The sequence below is a fragment of the Ctenopharyngodon idella genome, chromosome 18 (assembly GCF_019924925.1).
Source record: "Ctenopharyngodon idella isolate HZGC_01 chromosome 18, HZGC01, whole genome shotgun sequence".
Taxonomy (NCBI): Eukaryota; Metazoa; Chordata; class Actinopteri; order Cypriniformes; family Xenocyprididae; genus Ctenopharyngodon; species Ctenopharyngodon idella.
In genome coordinates this window covers 21337838-21365805 of record NC_067237.1, presented here as the reverse complement: position 1 = coordinate 21365805, position 27968 = coordinate 21337838, and the positions used below count along the sequence as shown (strand labels likewise).

The window sequence follows — 27968 nt, the reverse complement described above, 5'->3', positions numbered from 1 at the left end:
CTATTATGGTACCATGTTACAGCGATGGTATCAGAGTGTACATTGCCTTTCAAAAAATACTTTACAGTACCATGGTGCCATGTACCATGATATATAAACTACCACTCAAAAGTTTGGGGTCAGTAAGATTTTTTTTAAATGTTTTTGAAAGAAGTCTCTTATGCCCATTAAGGCTGGATTTATTTGATCAAAAATACAGTAAAAATAGTAGTATTGTGAAATATTATTACTATTTAAAATAACTGTTTTCTATTTTAATATATTTAAAATTATTATCTATTTATTTTATGGCAAAGCTGAATTTTCAGCATCATTACACCAGTCTTCAGTGTCACATGATCCTTCAGAAATCATTCTAACATGCTAATTTGGTGCTCAAGAAACATTTATTTTTTTCATTTATTATCAATGTTGAAAACAGTTGTGCTGCTTAATATTTTTGTGGTAACTGTGAAACAAAGAACAGCATTTATTTAAAATGGAAATCTTTATAACATAATAAATGTCACTTATAATGTCTATAACTTTTAATGGCACTTATACTGTCACTTTTGATCTAATTAATATGTTCTTGCTGAATAAAAATTAATTAAAAAAAAAAAAAACAATTGCTGACCCTGAACCTTTGAATGGTATAAAAGTATCATGGTATTAACACAGTACTTTTTTGCAAGAAGTGATACCTTTTAGCATTATTCCCCTCGCTATGCCAAAAATACTATGGTATTATCATCATAGTGTTGTTCTGTGACACCATATATGATTACCATATTAATTTACCATGGTACTTCGGAGCATGCCAAAGAATACATTGTATTACTGTCCACAAAAATCATGATAATGCCACTGTGATACCATGTACAAATGATTACCACCTTTATTAACCCTAGTTTTCCCCTAAGGTATTTCAAAAATACCATGGTAGTGTTCCCACAAATAATGAAAATACCATAGTACTGTACTGTGGTATGATGTATATCACTGTATTCGTTTACCATGGTGCTCCAAGGTGTGTCTAACAGTACCATAGTGCATGATTTTTGAGTGTCCTCAAAAATCATGGTAATACAATAGCACTATGTTACCATGTACATATGATTACCACCTTTATTTACCATAGTATCTCAAGGTATGTAAAAATACTGATAGTACAGTCACCGTAGTGTCCACAAAAACCTTGGCAATATCATTGTTCTGTCATACCATCTACATATGATAACCACCTTTATTTACCATAGTATCACAAGGTGTGTCAAAAAATGCTGTTGCGGTAGTGTCCACAAAAATCATGGTAATACCATAGTACTGTGATGCAATGTACATGTGGTTACACCTATATTTACCATAGTACCCCATGGTATGCCAATAAAAACATGGTATTACCATCATAGTAGTGTCCGTGCGTATAAATAATGGTAATGTACTGTGAAATGTGGATCACCATATTCTTTTACCAGGTTTTGTCTATGAATACCACAGTAGTACCATCACATTAGTGTCCACAAAAAACATATCATAGTATTTAGTATCTGCTGTAATTAGATATGTAAAAATTACTTTAGTGTAGTTAGTATGTGTGGTTGGTAAATTATAGGATGATCTATAGTCATTTGGTAGCCATTTTTATATACAATACTGTTACATGATGTCATCGTCCGTGTACGAGACCTGCAGCTGTTTCTGTGTTGTCATGATGACTGGTATGCGTGAGTGTAATGCTGAATGTTGTCATGACTACCTGTTGGTGTGTACAAGTCACTATGGACAGTTATTAAAGTGTGTATTTTCACACAGCTAAGGCCCATTCACACACTTTTAAACCAATATCGTTATAGCTATCATCCTTGGTGTGAACGGACCTTTATCCTTATTAACGCTGTGTAATTGTGTGTGTGTGAGGTCATTTTGCAGGCAGCTTTTTCAGAACAGACACTCTCTGGAGAGTTTGGCGCCACTGTTATCACAGACATGAGCACGGAGGGATGAAAACACTCCTGTCATTTCCTCTGATCACCTGAATGAGTATGTGTGTTATATGTTTATTCCTGTCAGCGTGATCTGTTGGCGAGGGTGTGTGTCCATATTGTGTGACGGCCGGTCATACTCCTTGGCTGGTGGAAACCCAATGACAGGTGGCGCCTCAGGGAGAAGCTCATGTGACTGGAGAAGAGATAATGCTCTGATGGTCCAGTATATGTGTGTGTGCTTTTTTTCCTGTATGTCCCTGCTGGGCTTTCAGCAGTGGGGGACAACCAGGCCCTGCGATGAGGGGTGCCTCTATGGCACTGCCTACTCATTGGTCTCAAGGAAAGATGACCCACCCATAAAAAATGTGTCCGGGGCTCTGTGAGTTTTAGCGATGTCCCTGTATCCCTTTTAAATTCTCTCGGCCCCTGCCTTTATGATGGCTGCATAAGCATTTCTTTTATTACCTCTGCACAGTATTACACACCCATACACACATGAACAGCGCTTTATTACACAAGGATGCTCACCATTTCCAACCTACAATGACCAGTGTCTTCAACAATTTGATGTCCAGTCACAGAATGGAATTCTTAAAGAGTTAGTTCACCCAAAAATGAAATTTCTGTAATTAATTACCCCACTTTTCTGGACCTTGAATGTGGTAATTTTGTGGCTTTCAATGGAGGATAAAAAACCTCTCAGATTTCATCAAAATATCTTAATATGTCTTCCAAAGATGAACAAAGGTCTTACGGGTTTGGAACGACATGAGAATGAGTAATTAATGAGAGAAATTTAATTTTTGGTTGAACTAACCCTTTAAGAAAGTGTTTCAGGAGAAGGAAACTCCATGACAATTTCTACAAATACAGTAAATTTTAGTGTCCTTTATTTATAAAACATTACATGCAAAGAAGTGATAAACTATTAGCTCACATAAAATTGACCTACCATGAAAATTAGATTGTCTTTTTGGAAGCTTGTTTCCACCACTGAATAAAAAATAAAATAGGTAATTGTGAATTTTTATCTCGCAATTCTGTCTTTTTCTCAATTGAAAGATATAAAGTCAGAATTACAAGATATAAACTCGAAATTGCAAGAAAAAAGTCATAATTGCGAGTTTATATATTGCAATTCTGACTTCATTTCTTGCAGTTGCGAATGTCATGCAATTCTGACTTTATAACTCGTAATTGCTAGTTTATATAATGCAATTCTGAGAAAAAAAGTCAAAATTGCTAGATTTAAAGTTGCAATTGTGAGAAATAAAGTCAGAATTGTGAGATAAAAAGTCACAATTACCTTTGATTTTTTGTTCTGTGGCGGAAACAAGCTTCCATACGCCTTAAACTCTTAAAGGGGTCATGACATGTGAAATCAAATTTGCCTTGATCTTTTGACATATAAGAGGTCTTTGTACCAATAAAACATCCTGCAAGTTTCATAGCTTAAAATGTTCTTCTCATTATATACAAAGCATTTATTTAATCGAGCTCCAAAAACGCCTCGTTTGTTATCGCAGGATCTGTGACGTCACACGGGCAAGTACATTTGCATATGACTGCCTCCAGAGCAAGACATTGACAAATAGTTTTACATCATCGCACCATAGGCCCCGCCCACTGGTGTTCAGTTGCTTGACGGCTGACATTTGCCTACACTGGGTGTGAGCTTCACATCAAAAGCAAATAGAGCCCAACTGCACTCATCAAGCTTAACCACTCAACCCTGTTATACAATGTAAAAAGGAAGAAAAAAGGCTCGGATTTTAATTTGTGGAACATATAAGTTTATCTACAAACTAACATTTGGTCACAAACTAACTAGCCTCTGCTGAGTAACGGTTTAAGTGAGTCTAAATTTGCAACCCTATTTGAGCTGCTTATATTCATTTTATATGAGGTTTGCAACTTCTATTTGGTAATCAGCATTTTTTGCAAGTTAAGCACCACATTTCACTGACCATTTGTTAAGTTCTTTAGGCCCTATTTGTGGAAAGTGGCTATCACGTTGGATTTAATCACTTCCATAGAGCTTGTAGCTTTGCCACCAGGGAAACCTAGACAGAAGCCTGTGGAATTCTGGGATCACTGTCTCAACCTGACACCTTTAGACAGGCCTGTTCCAGCTTACACCATAACGCTGATCTCAGATCACAGAGTTTAACTGAGAGATAAAAAACACAGCGTTCACTCAATTTCTCTGTAACTCTCCTTCTTTCCACCGAAATTTAAAGGGAAACCATCAACGAAAATCTGACGCGGTGTACACAAAGTCATGAGTCATGACATGTGAGTCAGACTGATCTTTGATCAGTGTGTCAGCTTCCTACTGCTACATTGATCCGGGAACAGCTTCTTCAGACCCGAACGTGTCACTTTTACAAGAGTAGACTCAGACCAGCTTAACCCGTCAGGTATTAACATTATCTGGATTCATGTAGGAAACAGTTTTGTTTTTAAAATTATTGCTAGTGGAATTAATTACTACTGATTATGTGTAACAGCTTGTTTATGAAATGAGTGATTTGTTTGGCTGTATGTGGAAAAATATGAACCCTGAATCTTGTTTAGGCATTAACAAACCCAGCAGGCCATGCGAACCACACAAAAGCTTTATTTTCTGTTACTGGTATACAATTAAACCTGAGCTGTATGGTTGCACTGTTCATGCAGTGTGTTTTGTAGGAGAATATGATCGTGTGTGATATAGATGTGTGGGAAACACCTCTCCTTGTGCCGCCTCACACAACGTGGCGCCTGCTCTCCTCCTCTTTTTGAAGATGGAGTGATGAGTGCTTTGCCTTCTCATTGGCCGAGAGGTGCTAAATGATTTATAATCCATTTCTCATGTGGTGCACGGTGCCTCATTTGCATATGGTTGCTATAGCTCTGCAGTGGTCTCTCCCTCCTTCTCTCTCTCTCTCTCTCTCTCCATATTTCTTTCTTTCTCATCCTGCAGTACCCAAACTGCCCGAAGGCCTCGCAGTCTGTGCAGCAGCAGGAAACAGGCAAAACACACAGACCGCGCACCCTGTGCTTTTGTGTGTGTATAGTGTTTGTAAGCTACTGATCTGGCACAGTTAAAAAGTCAACATAAAATCAATGTTGACCCGATTCTTAATACACATTTGTGGTATTAATGTGAATGATTAATCTGTGCATATTATTAAAAAAAAAAAAATAACAGTACTAAAATAAAAAATTTTCTTTCATAAAAAAATAGCTCCACCTCTGAAACAACTTTACTTTTTGACTGATGTCATTAATCCCTCTTATTTTTCCACCCTTCCTCTCCAACCACCTGCTATTTGGAGACTACTTTTCACACTCCAGTTAAATATGTCACATTATGGAAAAGTAAAATGCATGACTTTAAAATCTAGCACATTTTTCAAGGTGCTGCGATATGAATGAACCATAATTCATATTCATAGTTCAGTGGTTCTCAACCTTTTTGACTTGAAGACAAATCAAGTCACATGTTTTTTTTTGTTTGTTTTTTTAACCATTTTTAAAGTTTAGAGCTTGTTTTTTTTTTCAATATATTAATGATCTCCCTGATTCTAATCCCTTTTCACACTTAAAATGAATCCTGCTCTAGATTCTGTTCTGATATATACAATAAGATTACAACTACGCGGCTGTTGAATGCTCGAATCTGATTGTTTGACCAACATTCTAAGGTGTGCAATTATTTTCAGGGAAACATATAGTACGGACACACACTTGCACAGAAACGTTTTGTCAGCGCTGCTCTGACGAATTAATCAGTAAAAGAGTTTAGCAACTTAAAAGATACATGACTCACCAGCGAGGTAATAACTGGCGGTTCTTAAGGCATATAAACTTATAGTTTCGCTATTACTAGAGATACTACTGCCGTAAGAGACGCACAGACTGAGGTAGGCTAATTCACATATGCTGCTTATTATCTCTCTCTCTCTCTCTCTCTTTCTCTCTCTCTCAACTGCGTTAATAACTGTATCAATGGTATTATTCTGCTATCAAGGCTCAAGCCTCCGTTCTGAAATGACGTTTTGGAATTAGCAACGGAGGCTTGGGATGAGATGCATAAGAAATTAGTCCCACACACAAGAGTGTTTTAAGGACAAAAACCTGACAAATGTATTGAAATACAACTTTGGAACAGTGTCTTGAGGTGTGGTAATCGTAGTATAAGCAGAATAATTGACTTCGGGCCGTTGAATTCTTAGAAAATAATGCATACCCGACGCTTCGCGCTGTGGCTGCATTACCACCTCTGGTGTACTTTATTTTCTGGTGTGCTTCAATTATTCCTTAATCCTCACAGTACATATACAAACCCATATTTCTGAAGCCAAGTTTGTAGAAACGATCAGCAGTATGATTTCAGCTTACAGGCAACATATTGTTAGAATAAAAGATTAATGATTGCCATCATGAAAGTCATTTTGCTCATTTATCATAATCACAGTGTGGTGTAATGTCATTAAAACTCAATGTTTAAGAACTATCAGGACGGGCAGATCTTACAACAATCAACCTCCATATTTGCAGCTATTGCGTTATTACTGTGGCTACATGACAGATACACCAGTCACCATTGATGAGCACTCGTACTCTCATTTAAGTGTGTGTGTGTGTGTGTGTGTGTGTGTGTGTGTGTGTGTGTGTGTGTGTGTGTGTGTGTGTGTGTGATGAGGCTGTATCTGAGGGGCGTAATTATATTAGGTGGTGGTGGTGTGTGTGTGTGGAGGGGGGGCAGACAGAGATTGGGCAGGGGTAGGGTTTGGCTCTCTCTTGGGACACTATAGGCAGATTCGCCTAAAGACAAATCCTTTGCAGACAGAAAACCTGGATCACAATCTGAATCATACCATGTTTAATGTGTAAATGTTAAACCGCTAGTGTTTAAGCTCAGAAGTGCTTTACAGCTCACTCTATGAACTTTTTCTACACAACATATTTCTAACAACATCAAACCTATCACTAAAATCAAAGGGCACTGATTGGTTGATAGTCATGTTGTTGTAGTAGTCTTGCAGACTACTTAACTGTTGCTATAAAGTCTGGTCCATTCTACAGCTTATTCTGGCTAAAGTCCTGTTCACACCAACACGAATGTTCAGCATGAAATTCAGTTTGATTTTCGCATGTGATTTGTCTGTTCAGACCAAAGTGTAAAAAATGTCAGATGGTCTAAATGAAAATAAAGATTCACTCTGACAGTAGATGGCACTTTTTAATAAAAGCTGAAAAAACCTGGTAACTCTGGACACTAAGCGGTACATAAAATGTTTCTTTTTGTCTCCAGAGAAGAAAGGAAGTCAAACAGTATTTACATTTTTCAAATAGCCATTCAGATTTTTGTATTCGCTTTGGTGTTTATCAAATAACACCAAATACAAGAGTACAGAGAAAGAGAGCCGGTTCCGAATTCTTCCTCTGCTCTTCACTGTTGCTTAGCAAAATACTTTGTTCGTGACAACCACCACCGAGTCATGGTTTCATGTAAAAGCAGTGGCAGTGGGCATGTGACTAAAAGCGGAAATCCTATTGGTTGGCCAGTTTCCTTTGCAGTGCAATGGAAAAGAGATAAGAACACCTTCGCATTGACAGTGTGTGAGTGTATGTGTCAGTCTGAACAGAAGCAATAATAGGCGTTTATTCAAATTAAAATATTTATCGCATTGAATTTTCACACCGAATATTTGTCTTGGTATGAACAGGCCTTGGGGATCTCTCAGTAAGACAGGAAGGGAATGTCTTGAGAGACGTAAAGTGACTAACTACAGTTTTTGTTTTTGTGAGATTTTTAGGGTGGATAAATCTGAAATGAAACCACAATAATAGACCTGTGAGGAATAAAGAAATTTACAGAAAAATGACTTTATAATCTGAATTTCAGTTCATCCAAAGTAAAAAAAAAAAAAAAAAACCTGAATATTTAATTTACCGAAAACATGATGGAATGTACACTTCTGCTTGTGAATATCTAGTGTCAACTCTGTATTTTGTAGACACCATTTTATTTCTTAAACTGACATTGTGCACCCCATACTCCTGGAAGTTGGCTAGCTCTCAGGTAGTTTGGTATTTTCACAAGTTTTGTGTGCAATGTGCATTAGATGCTCAGTCTGTGGGTGTGTCATCTGAGGGTCATGCCTTGTGTAAATCATGTTAATCTTTTCATTCCATTAGGCTAAAATACAGTTTTTCATGTTCGGATAAAACATTTAGTAGATTTTAATTTGGTGAATGACCTTTTGTTTGTGTTTGTTTGTATGTATGTGTGCAGGAGCAGGCCGCTGAGAATGAGAATGAGGCCAATGAGAACATGGGGAGGGTTGATGAAGGTGTAGAAGAGTTCTTCACCAAAAAAATCATCCCTGATGACCCCCTGTGAGTACACAACACATACAAAAACACTCAAGTATGCAGTATGCAAAACAATGTTAATGAACAGATATTTTTCATAGAACTGGAATTAATGACAGCAAATGATTAAATCATGATCTCTAACAAAAAAATATCCTTATCGGTTGTCAAAAGACATTTCCCATCATGCCTCTCCTCTCCTCGTGTTCAGAAAGCACCAGAGGGAGGAGCCCCTCATTAAAGCACAACCTGCAGAGCCCACGTGTGTCACAACTGCCCCTCCTACCACCTCCACTACAACCCCCATCCCCACCACAGCCCCCTCCAAAAACATTAAGAAGAAGTTTGGTGACTTTTTTGCTTTTAAGAAAGTCCGCGCAGGTCGAGGGGCCAAGGGTGACGGTGGTCCCGAGGGCAAGGTCAAAAAGACTTCAATAGCAGATCTCATCCGACCACTCCGGGAAGCGGCACGTGCAGAGAAAGAGCGAGAAAAGGAAAGGGAAAGAGAAAAAGAGAGGGAACGAGAAAAGGAGAAGGAGAGGGACAAAGAGAAACTGGATGAGGAAAACCTAGTCAAGGCGACCACAACCACGGCCACCACCACCATCCTTACCATCACAGATTCCACAACAACTGCACCAATTAATGAGGACAAAATGTCACCCAGAGCTCCTTCACCTGCCCCCACACCTGCACTGATCCCACCTGCATCCACTCCCATACCTCCTGCCTCATCCCCATGCAAAACTGAAGAGGCCCCAGTACTGTCCCCTGCTGCACCTCCTACTCCCACCAAAACCCCCAGCCCGGTCCCAGTTGTGTCACCCTCAGAGCGGGAGAAGAGCCGGACCCTGGAGAAGAGCCGCACCCCAGATGGAGAGCGGAGGCCCAAACCCATCCGTCGCTCTCTCAGAGAGGGCAAGTCGCAGTCCCTCATCCTGCTCTCAGACGTCTTGCCAGAGCAGGACGGCGCAGCCACGCACGCTAAGGTAATTGAGCAGTGGTTCTGATTAGGTTAGACTAGATGTTAAATGAATGAAGATTATGTTTAGTGAAAGGGCCAATATATTATCTAGTCTGATTACTTTTTTTTTTGGACAATATTTAGTTATATATAGGTTATATAGTAGGCCGGAAATTGTCTCTGATTGGATGATTAACAGAAATCCAAAATCTACTAATAGCATTGTCAAATAGCAAACACAAATGTTCTGTTTTCAGATATTTTTAAGTGCATTTTGAGTAAATATTGTGTAAAAAGGGTGCATTTAAGACCTTACAAAAAAAAAAGTACTGTGGCAGTACCATGGCACCTTAATGGTATCAGATGGTACACATTAAAAAGTCATCTTTATTTTAGTTTTGTTTTCCAATAAAATGGATATAAAATAATCAAAAGAAAACTAAAATCTAATCTTTAAAACAAAATAAATATACTTGAGAAGTAAAACTGTCTCTGTATAAATGTGTCAAAAGTGCAATCATTACATTGTTTTTCTTGCAGCATATGCTGTTCCATAATATGATTTCTGTTGGCTAATGCTGAAGACAGTGAGTCAGTATTTAAATAGATTGATCGGTGTTGGTTCTTACCCCAAAAGCCCTCTGGATGAGAGGACTCTGTCATTTTTAGAGCTTCCTATTGACTGTTGTTCCTATATATGGCTGATCTCGCTTCCTAAAAAGTGCTCTGAAAGCTCCTAAATAAATAATTATAGAAATGTTTCTTGTTGTATTTTGTAATGTTCTAAGAGGTAATTTTTCGGGTCACTATGTAGAAACATGCATCGGAGAGCTCATCCAGCTTTGAACAACGTCTCCATGTTATGCTTCACCGCATGGGAGTCACCAAAACATCTCCTACCGACAACAAACAGAGCCAGGTCAGTGTGCCTATTTCATGGATGCTACCAATTCTCTATCTGGGATGTTAGAAATTTGTCTTTGGTACTTGTTTTTTGAGTAATATCTTTTTATTGTAAAAAACAGGTACCCCTTTGAACTGAATTAATTGAAGAACTCTGTCCTCTGAACACCTTTTAAATTTTATTAATGGTCATAAATAATTTACTGTTATTGGATTAGATGCTGCATAAATGCCTCATCAAGCAAAAACACCTTTCGCCCAGTAACATTCTGCAACACTCTGCTAAAACCGCAGTATCAAAATAATCGCTTACATGAAAAAGGGTGTGGGTGAATTAGAGATTATACACTTACTTCACTAGGCATCTGATTTAAACCGGTGTTATCCTCTTACAGAGCAAGGATGAGGAGCTGAGGAAAGCCAACTCTGAGGGTAAGACATATTTCTCAGCTACAGTATGTAGACCTTGTGCTGGGATGTGAGAATTTGCCGCATTGGTAGTGCTGCGTCAGCACATCAGAGTTTTGACAGTGGTCTCAGGGTTTCTGTTCTGGGGTTTCATGTGTGACTGCTAGAGAGTCACATGATGGTGTGGCATATGTGTGTTTCTAACATGGTTAGGTCATTCACTGATTGTGAGATGCATTTATATGTGTTTATCAGACATTTATATGTGTTTATATATCTATATACCATCCCTACATGTGTGTGTGTGTTTATATATATAGCCTAGTAAATATATTTTGTAAGTCTAGCCAAAGGCCATATGTCTGCACATAATCCTATGATTAAAACAAACAAACAAACAAACAAGAATACTTTGCGACATTGTTTTAAATCCAATTGAAAGGCAGTTTCACTTTCTGCAGGTTCTGCCATGAAATCCTTTTCCTTAAGCTACTTTCAGCATATTTATTCTTATGCATTAGCACAGCTCAGCATGTATTTCATGTTGATGTGAAGCATTTTTGCATGGGTCTATCAAGCCCTTTCCTCTATTATTTAGTACACTTTGCTTGCTTTTTAGGGGCCATACTCGACAAACCCGAGCCACCGCCTACATTTATGAAACCTCGCACAATGTCCACCTCATCAGGTAAGAAATGAATCACCCAGCTTCAGTAATTTTCATCGTAGTGATGACTGTTAAAGTTGCAATGAAACTGAAGTAGCGACAGATCTTTTCTTCTGTATTGTGATGAAAAAAATGTAGGGCAGGGACATTGTTCTATCCATCAGTTGTTGATTGGATGGAGGCAAATCTGAATGCGAATTTGCAGTCACTTGTAAGAAAGGGTGGAGTTTAAGCAGACTAAATGATTGGAAAACTACAGCAAGAAGTCTGTAGTTTTCACCTGGAAGATCAGTGTATGACATTTTTTTATTTAAGAATTACAAGGTCAAAAAAAAAAAAAACCCTGAATGAATTTGTTCACAATAAGGTAACATGCATTTAGTAAATAGATTTCATACTGACTTTAAACCTCCTATTTTCTCCAGACACCAGGCGACCAACCCGAGTGACCCAGAGTGTTACAGACTTCCAATGTACAGAAAGGCCACTACTTCCAGAGCGCCCTATAGGCCCGTTGCCCCCTAAACCGGCCATGAAACCCATTCTACTTCCCGCTAACGAGGCAGCTCGGACAGCCACGGTCACTCCCAAGCTCCCTAGCCCCTCTCAGGATGGTCAGGCAGAGGTGTCCGAGACCATCTCTCTCTCCCAGCCCCAGGAGGAGCCTCCAACCCCATCTCCCCGCAAAGAGGCGCCTCCAGCCCCCTCGCCACGGAGGATTCTCAGCACGGATATCAGAGAGCGTGCAGAGAGAGCACAATCCGTCACTGAAGGTTTGCCTCCCTGTCAGTCTAGTGGGGATGATGGAGCATGCAGGCTTTGGATGGCCAGTTTTCACGTAATGTGCTGTTGAAAACTCATTTTAAAGGGATAGTTCACACAAAACTGAAAATTCTTTTAATACTTTCTTACCCTCTTAATATTTTCTCACCCTCAAGGTGTCTGTCAAACTCAAACTTATTTTAGAGAGGGCAAGATTTTCAGTAAATAGAGACTTCACAAATGTTTTGAAATGTATCCCATAAGTAATGCCAACTACTTTTATGGTATTTCCTGCACCACTTTTCAGTGTTTAGTATGGAAGCTTGTTTCCGACATGGAATAAAAAAGGTAATTTGCGAATTTTTATCTTACAATTCTTTTTTTTTTCACTATTGCAGTTTACATCTCACAATTCGTACTTTTTTTCTCAGAATTGCGATATTAAGTAGCAGTTGCGAGTTATAAAGTCAGAATTTTGAGATATAAACTTGCAATTCTGAGAAAAAAAATCTTTTTTCCTCAAAATTTGACTTTATAACTCGCAAATGCGAGTTTATATCTCACAATTCTGCGAAAAGAAGTCAGAATTGCGAGATATAAACTTGCAATTTTGAGAAAAAAGTCAGAATTACGAGAAAAAGTCAGAATTGCAAGATATAAACTCGCAATTGACCCTTCGCAAAGACCCGCCCCCCTTAGTTACTGTTGCTTTGTCCGACAAGCCATGGCGCTGTCACGCCACACAGAGTGAAAAATACATCGCGGAGCAAAGAGGACACTGACAACACGTCAGCAGACAAGACAGAGCAGGTTACTTATGATATTAAACAAAGTACCAGCTTTCAAATTGTGTAATTTTTTTAAGAAATTCAAATGATAAATACTGTTTTGTGGCTCTTTAATGTGTCGTGACAGATTGCTGTAGCGCCTCAGCTCAAACGACCCATGAACCAATCATCTCTTCCTTCTTGTTAATTCATAGCATCAAATAAACATGAATGAACATGAGAATAAATGTTGTTTTTAAATGCGGAAAGACGTCAGTACACACCATTTTTCAAGTTCAAGTCCACCGAGGTTAATCTTCTAACTCCTGACTGCTTTGTCGGACAAAATGGCGGAATCTGTGTTATGATTGGTTAGATCACCTGTCAATCAAACTCCCAGCGAAGGGTCAATTGCGAGAAAAAAAGTCTGAATTGCGAGTTTATATCTCGAAATTCCAATTCTGACTTTATTTCTTGCAGTTGCGAGTTTATATCCTGCAATTCTAACTTTTTCTCGTAATTCTGAGTTTTTTCTCAAAATTGCAAGTTTATATCTCGCAATTCTGACATTGTAACTCGCAATTGCAACTTTATATCACGCAATTGTGAAAAAAAAGTTGTTTTTTTGTGAGATAAAAAGTTGCAATTATCTTTTTAATTTTTTTATTCTGTGGTGGAAACAAGCTTCCATAGTTTAGGGCTATGGCTAATGAAATTATATTATGTTGTGAATGTGAATTTACTGCCTTTATCGAATGTGATGCAGTAAAAAGAAAGTATAATGCCGAAAAATAACAAGAAATTTATTTTTTATTGAGTTGTCCTTGTGGCCTTTATGCAAAAAATAACTATAAAATGTGTAGTCCAGTTCACAAACAAATGACTCTTATGAACCAGTTCTTTTTAGAGAATCAAAAACACACGGCACAACCAGTTTAGTCCGGTTCTCAAAACAAATTCCTTTGAGTGATTCTTTCTTTTCACTTTGTCTCGTGTGCACTCACACTCACGATATCCATCACTGCCTAAATAAATTTATAATAATAAAGTAGGGCCACATAATGACTCAACTAGTGTCTGTTTTCATTCAACACCTCCCTCGATGGCTGATCTTAAAGCTCTCAGAATCTGCTGGCTCGGCCAAACACAATTCAGTTAGCCCTATCCCATCAGTCGTGTAATTCAATGCTTGTGAGACTGATGCAGCAAATGGGCCCTGATGAAAATGCATTCATTCTTTTGAGTGTTTGTCCAAAATACTCTTTGTAGCTCCAAATGTTATCTTAGTGCAATAACCGCATAAGTGAGAATATGAATACTGTGATAATGCGATAAGCTGAACATCCCCTGGCGGTGTCAAGTGTTGTGTATGTGTCAGCATTTTCTGTGGACAGTAAGCGGCCCGTCATTTTTTTCTTTATTTTCATTCAAGTTCCACCCTACATCCATACATCCATGCAGATATTTTTCTCATTTGTGAATCTGTTGTGATGTTCATAGCTGTGGCGCAGTGACCGCTCATGTGCTCATGACATAAAGGGTCACAGGTTTGAATCCTGACTGTAATGTTCCCCGATTTCTCCCATTCCCACTGTCAATCCTCCCTGTCCTGTGTAATAAAAGGCATAAAACAGCCCTAAAAGACCCTGTGCTGTTTTGTGTTCATGTCTTTTATAAGAACAGACACAGTCTGACCGTATTTTCCTCTCGTAGAAACCCTCCCTATTCCACGGCCCCGCATGAAGCCCTCTCCCCAGCGCCGTGCCGTGTCTGTCCACGAGGATTCTCTCCTCCAACACGCAGCCATGCTTGACCCTGAGGGTGAGCCTCTGATGTCTCACAACTGTCACTCACAATATGTCACTTGCATTCACATTGTGTTTCCGAGCAGCGCTCTGAATGATTCCACACATGTAATATGATCATTTAATGCTGTCAGTGTGACATTGACTACACATTGAAGAAGATCTGCTGATGTTATTGCTAGTCAGTTGCAGGTATTATTAGGAGTAATCTGTAAAAGTGTCTGTAAGATTTGTTAAGAAGTCTCTTATTCTCACCAAGGTTACATTTATTTGATTAAAACTACAGTAAAAACAGGAATATTGTGAAAAAATATTACAAGTATTTTGGTAACACTTTATTTTAACTAGTTGCTTATTAGCATGCATTTTACTAGAATATGGCTGTTTATTTGTACTTATTAAGCACATATTAATGCCTTATTCTGCATGACCTTATTCTACATTCTTAATCCTACCCAATACCTAAACTTAACAATTACCCTAACTATTAATAAGCAGTAAATTAGGAGTTTATTGAGGGAAAAGTCGTAGTTAATAGTGAATATGTGTCCCCCATACTAAAGTGTTACCAGTATTTTCTATTTTAATATATTTTAAAATGTAATGTATTCCTGTGATGGCAAACATTGCCATCACAAGACATTGTAACATTGTCAAACATTGTAACATTGTCAATCAATTTAATGCATTCTTGCTGAATAAGTATTAATTTCTTTAAAAAAAAAAATTGTACTGACCCCAAACATTTGGATGGTAGTGTAGATGACTTCAAAGCTAAAGGATATAGACTAAAAGCCACAAAAATGTTGATTTCATAGGGTCTTTAAAACACAAAATACGTTCTTTTCTTTTTTATAATGTGTTTGTTTTTTTTTTAATTCTGAAGACAAAAATCGACTGTCATTTTTCAATAATTGTAGTTATTATATGGCCTCTTTCAGAGCTAAAGGCTGCACTGCCAAGACGGCAGAGGTCACCGGGAGGAAAGCGAGTGAACCTGGGGGAACTGACGCCCTGCTCAGAGGACTTACCAGAGGGTGCGGAAGGTGAGTGGAGGAAGAGATTAACTCCACTCCGACACCATTATACATACAGTTTGAGCAATACTTCAGTTAGACATCTTACGTGTACTTCATGTGCATTCACAGCGAAATCTAGGGAGAAGAAGGACAGCACTGATCAGACGGACAGCACAACAGTCACAAACAGCAAATCAGAGCAGAGCCCATCCGGGCCCAGCGAGCAAGTGACCAACCAGGAGAGGAGGGAGACAGTCTCAGATGAGCACACAACGCAGGGAGAAACATCAGACCAAAGAACTGAATCCCCCTCACCTGAGACACACATGGACTGACCCTGCGCAAATCTATTTTCTATCATGTGTACCTTTGCCTTGCACGCCAGATTATGTACAAAAGAATGAATTATGAACAAATGCGTTTAAAAAAAAAAAAAAGAAGAGTAAATCAATACCTATACTTGTTAATAATGATTAAAAGTGAATTCTGTTGTGTCATTACGAGTCCTGACTTTTTCATGGATTTGAATCTCTCTTCCCTTTCTTAACACAGCTTCCAATCAGCTTGAATCAAAGGAAGTTTGGCAGTGAAACGTTTGCCAGTGATTTGATTAATCTTACCTACATTACTACATGTAAAAAGAGAGTAAATCTGAGGGTATGAAATACTGTGCAGTCACCCCAGCAGCACCTCTATCTGTACGAATTGTTATTGGCACAGAGCTTTTTAGCTCCCTGCATATGTTTGAGGAGAACATTTCTTATATAACATGCACATTACATCACATACTGCAAGTATATTCAAGATTTTATTGTAGAAATGACTCTAAACCTGATAATGCAATGTAAACCACATTGAAACATTTAGAAGGTCTACAATGGCAAAAAAAGAAAGGGATTTTAAATCATGTCATTTTTGAGATCATAAGCCTCATTTCAACCGAAATTACCCAGAACAATTTGTCCCAGGAACCTTTACCCCCCCAGACCTGTTGCTGGCCCTGTCCCAAATGGCACCCTAAACCCTCTTTAGTCTTTAGTCTGAGTCCGCACTTTCGTGACGTAATGCCGCTTTGACTGCCGGGGAGAAGTCCTCTGCGTAGCTTGCAGACTTGCGGGCTCAGCAGAAGTGCGCATCGAGGGCGGATAGAGGCCGCAAAGTGGGAGCTCGCGAGCACCCTTCTGAAACCTAAAATGACGAATGGGACACCCTACGGTTTCATCGACTTAAGTGCACATAAAGTGTGCCATTTGGGCAGGTGCGCTGTCTGCATTTCCATCGCGGCCTAAAGTACCGTGAAGATTAGTCCGGTGACGTAGGACTGTTTGCGACTTTCCAGTTCCCACTGGATTTCGTCCTCCGCATATAAGCTTAATAAAGCCTGAACCTCATCGTCGGTCCATTGGTCGTAGTTTTTAAACTCCATTGTTAGCCGCGTTTTCACCGCCCAGGAACTAGGGACTTTGGGGTAGTACTCTGTGTGTTTTGACCGCAGGAACCACGGTCTAAATGAAGTTCTGGGTAAATATTTTCCCCTCAGAAAGTTCCTGCTCGCAGGTTAGTACTTTTGAACTGGAACTGGAGATATAAACTCCGGGAACTGGAGAGTCACGCGCTGAACTTTGAAAAAGTATTACCTCATGAGCAGGAACTTTCTGAGGAGGAAATTTTTATTTTTTACAGAACTTCATTTAGACCCTGGTCCCTGCGGACGAAACACACCAAGTACCACCCCAAAGTCCCTAGTTCCTGGGGAAAGTTCCTGCGGTGAAAAACGCGGCTATAGATGACTCCTTATTTTGGTTGTATATTACAACCAAATATACAAAGCATTATGGCCTGTCACAGGTGAAGCGAATATCATTGATCATCTCCTAACAAGCCAACATATTAAGGTCTGGGTAGATGAAAGTGGCCTCTTTCATCAGGATAATGCTCCCTGCCACACTGCACATATTGACCAGAAATGGTTTGAGGAACATGATGAAGAGCACAAGGTCTTGCTTTGGCCTCCAAATTCCCCAGATCTCAATCCAATTGTGCATTGGTGGGATGCGCTGGACAAATTCGATCCATGGCGGCTCCGCCTCACAACCTACAGGACTTGAAGGATCTGCTGCTAACATCTTGGTGCCACAGACCACAAGAAACCTTCAGGGATCTTCAGAGTCCATGCCTCGGCAGGTCAGCACTGTAGTGGCAGTACACGGAACACCAACAGCATATTAGGCAGGTGGTCATAATGTTTTGGCTCATCGGTGTAGCCTATATTGTGTATGCAAAGTGATAATGCTAAAATCAGTGTTTTCACTTCATATTACAATATCCTTTTATTCCAATACAGAACCAGGCCTCTGTTAGCAGAAAAGCCCACATGATTTGAGTCATCTCCCTGTGTGTGTTTCTGCAGCACATTACTCTCTTCAGTACACAGCAAGTGGCGGTTGTGCAGATTTGGCCAGTGAATGTTAATGGAACACAGGAGAGCCATCTGTGAGTGTGGAAGTGCTGGAGAACACAGAAGCAGCACTAAACCACAGATGAGAGTGGCGTGAGTAAACCGCCCTCCGTTTGGAATGAAACCAAATTGTTTTTACTACACTTTCAGCTGTTATTTTCATGTCTGAGGCACACGTTTAGCTTCCTGTCCAACATATTACACCCCAAACCGAAGGATAGCAAATTACGATATCGAAACAAGGTGGTGTTATTATAATCTAAACCATTTTATTTCATGAAAATACTAGCAATTGGCACTTATTATACAGTAAGAAAATTAAACTTGCCCAGAAAAAAATAAATGGAAAGTATTACGTTGTAAAGAGCAAATCCATTTGTCAAGAAGACCATACAATCAAAGACAAACCACAAAAACAATGAGCAGTCACTCCACCATGAATGATTGGACTTTAGAAAAATAAATCCATTTGTGCAATTGAGAGACCATAGGCTCAGACAAATAAAGCATAGCTTTCAGTGCGTCCCACGAATGTTAGTGCTCCAATCATAAAAGATGAACTCACATCATACGAGCTTTAAATGAAACTTCCAGAACACAAGAACTTCCTGAGGGCTTGTAATATGGGTGAACACAAGTCTACAAATGCTTGTACCGAAGAAATGTAAAAGTAATATTTGAGAATTAAATTTGGTTTAGATTGGTTTAATTCCTCAGATTAGTCTAAAGACTCTGCGACTGTATTAAGATCATATTCATATCCCGTTCAGCCTTACACCTCTTGCTGTTAATGTAGTTGCTGAACAAGAATAAGAGAAAACATCTATATGAGTGAGTACACATTTCTTTTTCTGCAATTTAAGCATATTTTATATACTTCTGCACATAAACTTGGGTAATATTCTGATTATAATTTTGTACATTCTATAGTAATTTTGTTTGATTTAGTCATTTAACATCTTTCCACATGAGCTTTCTCAAAAATAACAGTATCTGAAACGTATAACAGCTGTAGATTAGTGTTATCATTTCTTTGGTGAAGATTTAAGTTATTCTATTATGGATTCAGCTGAAATCTGGTTTACATTCGCATATTAGGCATAAGAGGTGAGTCTGCCACATACAGAATCTTATGGGCAAACAAGTGTCAAAGCAACGTTATATCACTAATATATACAGAAATATTCAATGTGAAGGCCAAATCCTGGAGCCCACTTGGAAAACAAATTCTTAAAGACTTTAAATGTATAAACAGCTCACGAATATGAAGTTTAACCAACAAAAGCCACTTAACTCCAGCAGGAATTACAATGTCAAAGTCCACAGACAAGTGTGTTTAACTGTAATCTCTCCAAATATGCCCAAAATCATGGGCAAAATATATAGAAAACAGTGTGAAGAAAAGAAACAAATTGAAATTTGTAGCCTTTGGCCTAAAGGATTCATATAATCAGTGCAAAGTGAATGCAAGTTGCTCCTCTCAAGCATAATTTAAGGGCAAGCTGGAATGGGCTTTAGTATGTACATTATATGAGTTTTCACCTCATCCAAAACTTTATAAAAGACTAATTTAGTGTTAAGAAAGGAAAATTAAAAGAAACTAACAAACAAAATGTCATCTATAATGATCATTTAAAAAAATACACATGTGCAAGATGACTCCACCTGTAACGCAAGGCTGGCGCTGCTTTAAAGGTAGCGTTTTCAAATGAAAAGTCCCATGTTACTCAATGCACTCCTCAGAAACCCGTTTGGAAAAAAATACCATTGTTCTGTATCAAAGGAAACTGTTGGGACTGTTTGGGAAGTAAGGCCTCCATGTTTTGCATATGACGCCCAGGTGACTGAACAGCTTCCTCTCCTCTTGACGGCAGCCTGGTGTGCCAATGTCTCAGTGCTACAGGGTAGCCAGCACTCTGAAGAAGGAAATGATAAAAACACACAACGACTGTCCCACTCCAAACACCAACGCCTCCAAGGAGAACATACTCTTCCCAGCTGCCTTATAGACTCCTGCTATAGCTGCACCTGTAAGAAAACATTTATATATGTAGTCTGTATGTAAAATATTCCGTGACTATTTAATCTCAAGACATAAAATTAAACACCAACATTTTGAATATCTATATAATGCAGTTCATATTCATTATGACATATTTTAGATATAACTAGACAAAAAAAACAAAAAAACAAAACAAGCTACATACTAGTAAGAACCCCTCCAAAGAGCGGGCCGATGATACCCATGAGCAGGATGCCGACTGGGAAAAATCGTGCCATCTTATGTCTGCGGAGTGTTGCTAGAGCCAGGAGGGCGGCGGGCAGGTGGAACACCAATGAGGAGACAACAGCCCACAGGAACACCCCATACCACATCTCTGGTGAAGAAAGACATCACACAGTGGCATGAAGAAACACATTCAAAGTCTGAAGATCAGCCAACGGAGTCTATCAAATCTTCCCACGCCTGTGATGTAAACATCTCCCACATAATCTAAGAAAAGATCGAAATGACTGGCAACATGGAAATTAAGACTATTAGTTAGTGGTAAAGTGTAATTTGTTATATTGCAAGTCTGTAGTGCTGTAAATGAAATATTTAACTCCATATTTCTGTCACACAACAGATAGATAGACATAAATAGATAGAATAAGAGACAGACAGATATTTATAGAACTACACACAGAACAACAGACAGCCATACAAACAGAGACAGACAGAGATATATCGATGTCCATCTCAGATATATAGATAGATAGATGATAGATATAACAACAGATAGACAAAGAACAACAGAGATAGATAAATAGATAGAGGCCAACAGACAGACAGAAAGAACAACAGACAGATATATAGACAACAGACACAATCAGACAGATAGAAAGACAACAATATAGATAGATAGACAGAAAGAACGACAGACAGACAGATAGACAGAACGACAGTTAGATAATGACAGACAGAAAGAACGAGATAGATAGACAGACAGACAGATAGATAAATAGATAGATAGAACAACAGACACAATCAGACAGATAGACAATGATAGATAGATAGATAGATAGATAGATAGATAAATAGATATAATGACAGATAGACAGACATAAAGAATGACAGAGTTAGATAAATAGACACCAACAATGGACAGACAGACAGAAAGAATGACAGACAGACAACAAACACAATCAGATAAATGGATAGAAAGACAACAATAGATAGTTAGACAGACAGACAGACAGACAGAAAGAACGACAGAGATATATAGATAGAATGACAGACAGACAGAAAGAACGACAGACAGACAGATAGATGACGACGACAGACAGACAGAACAAGATAGATAGAATGACAAACAACGACAGATAGACAGACAGACAGGCACAGATAGATAGAAAGACGATAGATAGATTGATATAATGACAGATAGACAGACATAAAGAATGACAGACAGACAGATAGACAACAGACACAGACAGATGGATATAAAGACAACAATAGATAGATAGATAAGATAGACAGACAGAAAGAACGACAGATATAGATAGATAGAATGACAGACAGAAAGAACGACATAGATAGACAATCTGATAGATAGACAGACAGAAAGAACGACAGAAATAGATAGAATGACAGACAGAAAGAACGACATAGATAGACAATCTGATAGATAGATAGAAAGAACGACAGATAGATAGACAGACACAGACAGACAGATAGATAGAAAGACAACGATAGATAGATAGATAGATAGATAGATAGATAGATAAGACATAAGAAACGACAGAGTTAGATACCAACAAACAGACAGACAGAAAGAACGACAGACAGATAGATATATAGATAGTTCTAGCACTACACATATAACGACAGATAGACAGTCGATGTCCATCTCTCAGTTACTCCATTTCCCCAAACACTTAACATAACATTAGCCGGAAGCTAACACACTAGCATTAGTTGCTAACCCATCACCAGTCTAAAAGCTCCACTTTTTCAGTGTAATGCAAATCATACAACACAATAATATTATCTTATATCAGCACAAACATGAGCTGATCGAACTGACGAGTAATGTCTGCTGTGGCGTGAAGACTCACCGGAGAAATCGCACAGAGATGTGTCGTTCCTCCCGCAGTTGGTGGCATTTTTCCTCGGCACCAAATTCAAACTGAGGATCTGCTTGACGAATCCTATCTCCACGTTATAGTCGTCCTGCATTTCTCTTAAGATCAACACTGCGATCATGCGTGAGGAAAGTGTCAAATCCGAATAACAGCATTAGAAACGGAATGTGGGCTTGAGCAGAGCGTATGTTTTTAGCACAGATGCTCATCCATCTGCATGAACTTCCACTTCAACTGCGATGAGCGCGCGGATTTACTTTCATTAAACTAAAAGCACTACCGATGCTCTCTAACACTGTTGATAAACCGGGAAAATTATGGTTTTAACGACCATAACTGTGTCGAGTTTGAGATTATCTAGCTGTCACCTGCGATTTGCGACAGGCTTGTGGGCGGGGCCTGTATGGTTGTAGCGTCTGTCCCTTCGCGGTATCCGTAAAAGATGATTTACATATCATATGGATAGAGTGTGAGTGTCTTTTGCAAGTTTTGTTTTATTTTATTTTATTTTATTTTATTCTATTTCCATCTTAAGTCGTGGAAATAAAATAATATAAATGTCTTAATGTCTTTACCGTAATGTAATTTATATATTAAATTTAGTTATTATTAATATACTTTTATTAAGTACTTTAATGATAAAATGTCCCCTTTGATTACCTTTAATAATAACCCCGTTTATTATTGTTGTTAATAAATATATATATTTTTAAATTCTGTCACTGTTTTTATGGTTGTTAACGTACATGAAAAGAGTCAGGAGGGCAGAATTTTAGTCATTTCCTTACCGTATTACTTGTAATAATGACCTTAATAATAATATTTTACCTTTAATTACCTTTAATAATACAAATCTTTTAGTTTTTTAGCCTATTATCATTGTTGTTGTTAATACATATTTTTAAAAACATTTTCTGTCATTGTTTTTTGCACAGGGTTGGTACAACCTAACAAAGAACTTGAAGTTGGAAAGAAACGACATGTCTGGATGCTGATGAGGCATTGAGTCTTTTATAGATCAGATGATGCTAGCAGGCTAACACATGCTCGGTTTCTAGGAAAGCTAGCTGGTTAGCCATAGTGTTTCTTGTGATTGTTTTCGGAGTCTTCATCTGATTTAGCAGCTAATCCAGCACACCACACAGAGAAATAAGGATGAATTATTCGGATTACGACTCGGATGGTTATTCCTCAAATGAGGATGAAGACTATGTCCCTTCTGGTAAGAGATTTTAGCATGATAAAGTTAGCATGGTCGTATTTGAGCAAGAGCACAGATGTAGCCAAGCAGTCTGTGCTCTATATATGTGCACATATACTGTTTTACTTTATATGTTTTTCCTCTTTATGATAGTAATATCATATGCAAACACAATTGCACAAAAAGTATCCTAGCTAATGCTCATACTTTGGATTCCTACATAATTATCTAGACAATGACTTATCTCAGTATTATCTAGTGTATAGGGTATATTTATTCAGATCCCTCTTTGAGGTGTTTTATGTGTCCAAGCAATGGTTAATACGTTACTCCTTTCTGAGAGATGTTTATTTGGCTGTGACAGTGATGACAAGGATGAAAACAATCACTGATTTAATTTACCAAAACCCCTGCTGGTCTTTCATGGTCCTGTCCAGCAGAAGTGCCATAAATTGGTTTGCATCATGAAGCACTGGAGATCCAACCATTGAACATAGTGATTTGTTCAGATTAATTTTCAGCTTTAACACGTATAAGTGGTTAATTCACATCCAGGCATGGTTTTAGTGAGAAATATTGAGTGAGAAATATTCCCACTTATAGAAGAATTTGGGTCATTGGAATTAGAAAACCTGCCACTTCAGATTTTCCTACTCCAAAGAATTTTAAAATACCTTTAGGTTATTGAAAGTGACAACAGCCCTTTTTAAAAATATTTAGTTTTTCATTTATTTTCAAACAACAATGCAGCAGTCAAGCAATGCATAGAAAATTTAGGAAATAATGCATCATAAGTTGGTTTGCCTACTGGTATATGTTCACTTTGTCCCAGGGTCATAAATAAGATTCATTCACATTACTTAATTTTTTTCCTTTTATTGATCAGATGATAATCTGAGTGAGGATGACATGAATGAATGTGTGAAGGAGGATGCACTGGAAGGTGAGGATCACAATGAGCAGCAGTCAGAACATGTGAAGAAGAAAAAGAAGAAAACTAAAGCAGACATCCCTATGAGGTATGATATTACTGACGTATATTTTAAACCCAACTAAATTCTTAAGTAAAATGTTCTCACTTTCCCCTCATTTTCAAAGAAAAAGGAAAAAAGGAGGCCTTAAACTGGTAGAAGATGGTGAGGGAGGTTCGGCAGACCAACAGAAAGATGAAGATGAGCCAAAAGAAGATCATTTTGTAACCAAGTCAGGAGGTGGCCATGAAGATCAGCAGAAGAAGAAAGCAGATGATCTTTGGGCTAGTTTTTTGAGTGATGTCGGCCCTCGACCAAAAGCATCAGCTCCAAGTGCAGACTCTCAGCAGGTAACTTAAAATAAAGGTTTACATGTATTAAAGACTTCAAACTTCAAACTTCTTCTGTTTAGTTTGGTGTGGATGTGTTGGAAAAACCCATAAGTCACCATGAAATCAAAATGGACATTTCTTGTTTTTTGTTGTTGTTGTTTTAATGGAATATTGCAGTATTTATTATGTTGGCTTGAGAAAGCCAACACTATGAAATGCTATTTAAGCTTATATTTATTATTCTTCTGCGACTAAAATTTGCAATTGTATCTCCTCCTAGAGCTTTCAAGCTATTACCATCAAACTCAGGTCAGACCTTCAGACTGTTCTGACTCGGTATGCTATATCTTTTCTAACTGATCGGACTTACGGTTTTCCCAAACATATGGATGAAATCTCAGAAAATTCCATAGACGGAATGTTGAAATGAGCCAAGACCGTTCAAACTCCAGCTGTCAAAATTCAAATTTAAACTCCCAGAAGCCCTTTAGACTCATTTAAGCTGCCATTCTGTCTAATATTTCTAAGGTATATAGACTCATTTAAAGAGATATTTCACCCAAAAATGAAACTTTGCTGTTAATTTACTCACCCTCAGGCCATCCAAGATGTAGGTGACTTTTTTCTTCGGTAGAACAGTAAAGAAAATTTTTAGCTGACACTGTGGTCCTTTGCAAACAAAGCACTTGTGTCGCTTAATAAAATTGGATTAAACCACTGGAGTCACATGGAGAAAGCTAGGCTTTCTCAAGCCAACATCAAAGTTTGTCTCCAAGCTTTTTAATCTAGTTGTAAATTATTTATCCTCGCACATCATTTTTTTTTTTTAATTTAAGTGCCCTTGTAATCTTTGATCAAAATAACTTCCCCCTTCCTCTTGCTACAACATCTTTTCTCTTCTTTGATGCTTTCCAATCAATTCCTGATGAACAAAATCAGGTCCCACCTGACATTTTTTTTTTTTTTTTCTTGTTTGAGAAGCCATTTCACTTGGATACATATCAGAATAGTGAAGAAAAGACTATTGCAACTTCCGATTCATGCCGACTTTAGGATTTAAGATATAGGTCAGCCTGTCAGAATCTTTCAGCTTTGCTGAAAACTTTGTTTTACAAAGTAGTTTCAATATTATTACAATTAGTGACATGTGAAGGCCAAGTATGGTAACCCATACTCAGAATTTGTCCTCTGCATTTAACCTATCCAAGTTAGTGCACACACTTTAGGAGTAGTGAACACACACACACACACACACACACACTGCAAACCATGGACACGCACACCCAGAGCAGTTTTTGCTGTGGCGCCCGGGGAGCGAATGGGGTTAGGTGACTTGTCGTATTGAGAATCGAACCCGCCCTGCCTTTTCTTGTCTTTTATTTACTTACATTTTATTAATATGGGCTGATGTAAAAACATTTTGCTTTTAGTGTTTTATATGTGGTTCAGTGTCTTGGTAGTTTTGATTCTACAGTTTCAATCTGTAATTTTTTTTTTTTTTTTTTTTTTATAATTTCGTTTTTATTGTATTTATTTTGTGCTTTAATTTTATTTAAATGTCTCTTAGATTATTGTGAATAATTGTTTTGTATCTCTTATAGTCCACATCTACAGCCGGCACAGATAAGCCCAGTAAACCCTCTACAGCGTATCCGCAGCAAGAGGACAAACCTAAAGAATCCTCCAAAATCACAATTACTAAGGTGTTTGATTTTGCAGGAGAAGAAGTTCGGTAAGTGAGACTGCCTTGTATGACTGTGAGTTTTTTATATGTCCACCAGATGGCAGCATACATTCACTAATTAGATGTAGAGCTGAACATGTTCTAGTTGTGATTGCTTTTATGAAACAATGCTTCAGAAATATGTTTTTTTCAATACGGTGATTTGTGGAAACAGGTAGTTTCTTTTAATAGTATGTGTATGTTATTAATGAAGTCAAAACGTACAGAAATATTTTGGTCTTTTCAGTGAATGCTGTCATAGTTAATCACAATGCTGTCATCACATCTTAGCTTGTCTAACTTGCTGCTCTTTAATAATTAATTCCAGTACATTGTATTTATGAGCCAGTCACACACTCAAAGCTGAGCCAGTAAAATATTCACATCCTGCCAAGCACAAAGCACTGACAAGCTTTGAACTCATTTGATGAACGCAAGATGTGATTTATATTAAGACTTGTTCTATAAAAAGAGTTAAGTGGCCCCAAAAAAATTTGGACACTTTTGATACTTAAAAATGTATGAATTTTACTGCATAAATCACAAAATATTAAACCAAAAGTAACATCTGAAAACCAATGAATCCAGGTGTAGACAATCACTTTAACTATGGATATGATCCACTTATGTTTGAAAACCAGAAAATACTTTTATTTAATGCTTTTATTTACTTTTATTTTCAAATACTTCAAAAGAACAGTACTTATTTGAAATAGAAATCTTTTTTTAACATTGTAAACGCCTTTACTGTCACGTCTGATCAATTTAATGCATCCTTGTTGAATAGAAGTATTAATTTCTTTAATGAAAAGATCGTACTGACTCCAGACTTTTGAACAGTACGGTTTATCCTGTCATTTGTTTTTGGGGATTTAAAACACAGTGAGCTGATTTTAAGCATTATATCTCTTGCTGTGGTCCGCAGGGTCACCAAAGAGGTGGACGCAGACTCACGGGAGGCCAAGAGTTTTCTGAAGGAGGAGAAGGCATTGGAGGGGAAAGAAGAGCAGTCAGTGTCCTCTGAGCCACGGCCGTCCGTACCGCTCTCTTCTGGATCCAGGTACCACCTCAGTGCAGCCCTTTAGTCCTGTGTTTTGTTGTTCTGATCTTCCTCAGTACATGTGAAATTACAGTTTACAACCATTGTGTCAGTTAATTAATGAAACAAAGTGGTTTTTAATGGTTCTGTTTTGTGTTTCACCGACGCAGAAGTGAATAACTCATTAGCACTTGACTATAATTAATTCTTTGTTATTGATGATGTTATATTACAGTAATTAGATGTGATCTCCTTCATTGTGTTTGGTGCTGGTGAATGGATGGAGACATCTGTGTGTGTTTGCCGTGCAGGACTAGAGGGAATGTCAGACGTGTCATTGATCTCTGACAGCTATGATAGCGAGTCTTTGATCCTCTAATTCCATATCTGCCTGTAGGGAAAACCAGCAACACACAAGTATGTTTCAGCCGCAGTGTGCACAGATGTGTGTATATTATGAGTTGTTTTTCCCCCTAATGTTCTACTAAACC

The 27968-nt window shown here is 38.1% G+C and overlaps 3 protein-coding genes across 4 annotated transcripts in view; 2 read left to right on the top strand and 1 right to left on the bottom strand.

Moving 5' to 3' along the window:
- Nucleotides 1-16125, top strand: part of carmil2 (capping protein regulator and myosin 1 linker 2) — a 41812-nt gene extending 25687 nt beyond the window's left edge. Inside the window, exons 32-40 of one of the 2 annotated variants that reach the window (XM_051870468.1) lie at nt 8254-8357; nt 8545-9322; nt 10112-10216; nt 10596-10632; nt 11228-11296; nt 11701-12048; nt 14518-14625; nt 15551-15655; nt 15758-16125. In XM_051870468.1, the coding sequence (XP_051726428.1) occupies nt 8254-8357; nt 8545-9322; nt 10112-10216; nt 10596-10632; nt 11228-11296; nt 11701-12048; nt 14518-14625; nt 15551-15655; nt 15758-15963 (1860 nt within the window). In that variant the 3' untranslated portion in view covers nt 15964-16125. The remainder of the gene's footprint in view (nt 1-8253; nt 8358-8544; nt 9323-10111; nt 10217-10595; nt 10633-11227; nt 11297-11700; nt 12049-14517; nt 14626-15550; nt 15656-15757) is intronic. The other variant, XM_051870469.1, reaches the window with a different exon arrangement.
- A 2208-nt stretch (nt 16126-18333) lies between these two features.
- On the bottom strand, nt 18334-22642 carry tmem170a (transmembrane protein 170A). Its single transcript, XM_051870400.1, has 3 exons — nt 22185-22642; nt 20294-20464; nt 18334-20114 (listed from the first exon to the last, which is right to left on the bottom strand). The coding sequence occupies exons 1-3, from the start codon at nt 22330-22332 to the stop codon at nt 19984-19986; spliced, it is 450 nt and encodes a 149-aa protein (XP_051726360.1). The 5' UTR covers nt 22333-22642; the 3' UTR covers nt 18334-19983.
- A 561-nt stretch (nt 22643-23203) lies between these two features.
- Nucleotides 23204-27968, top strand: part of cfdp1 (craniofacial development protein 1) — a 33388-nt gene continuing 28623 nt past the window's right edge. The window contains exons 1-5 of the mRNA XM_051870399.1: nt 23204-23433; nt 24299-24431; nt 24511-24733; nt 26317-26447; nt 27364-27498. Coding sequence (XP_051726359.1) covers nt 23367-23433; nt 24299-24431; nt 24511-24733; nt 26317-26447; nt 27364-27498 — 689 coding nt within the window. The 5' untranslated portion in view covers nt 23204-23366. The remainder of the gene's footprint in view (nt 23434-24298; nt 24432-24510; nt 24734-26316; nt 26448-27363; nt 27499-27968) is intronic.

What these genes read in the sequence shown, in the direction of transcription:
- tmem170a (XM_051870400.1), bottom strand. Translation starts at nt 22,332, where the DNA reads ATGATCGCAGTGTTGATCTTAAGAGAAATGCAGGACGACTATAACGTG. An exon ending in ATCTCTGTGCGATTTCTCCG is followed by an intron (nt 20,465 to 22,184) that starts GTGAGTCTTCAC and finishes TTTCTTCACCAG; the next exon opens with AGATGTGGTATGGGGTGTTC. An exon ending in CTTTGGAGGGGTTCTTACTA is followed by an intron (nt 20,115 to 20,293) that starts GTATGTAGCTTG and finishes GTTTTCTTACAG; the next exon opens with GTGCAGCTATAGCAGGAGTC.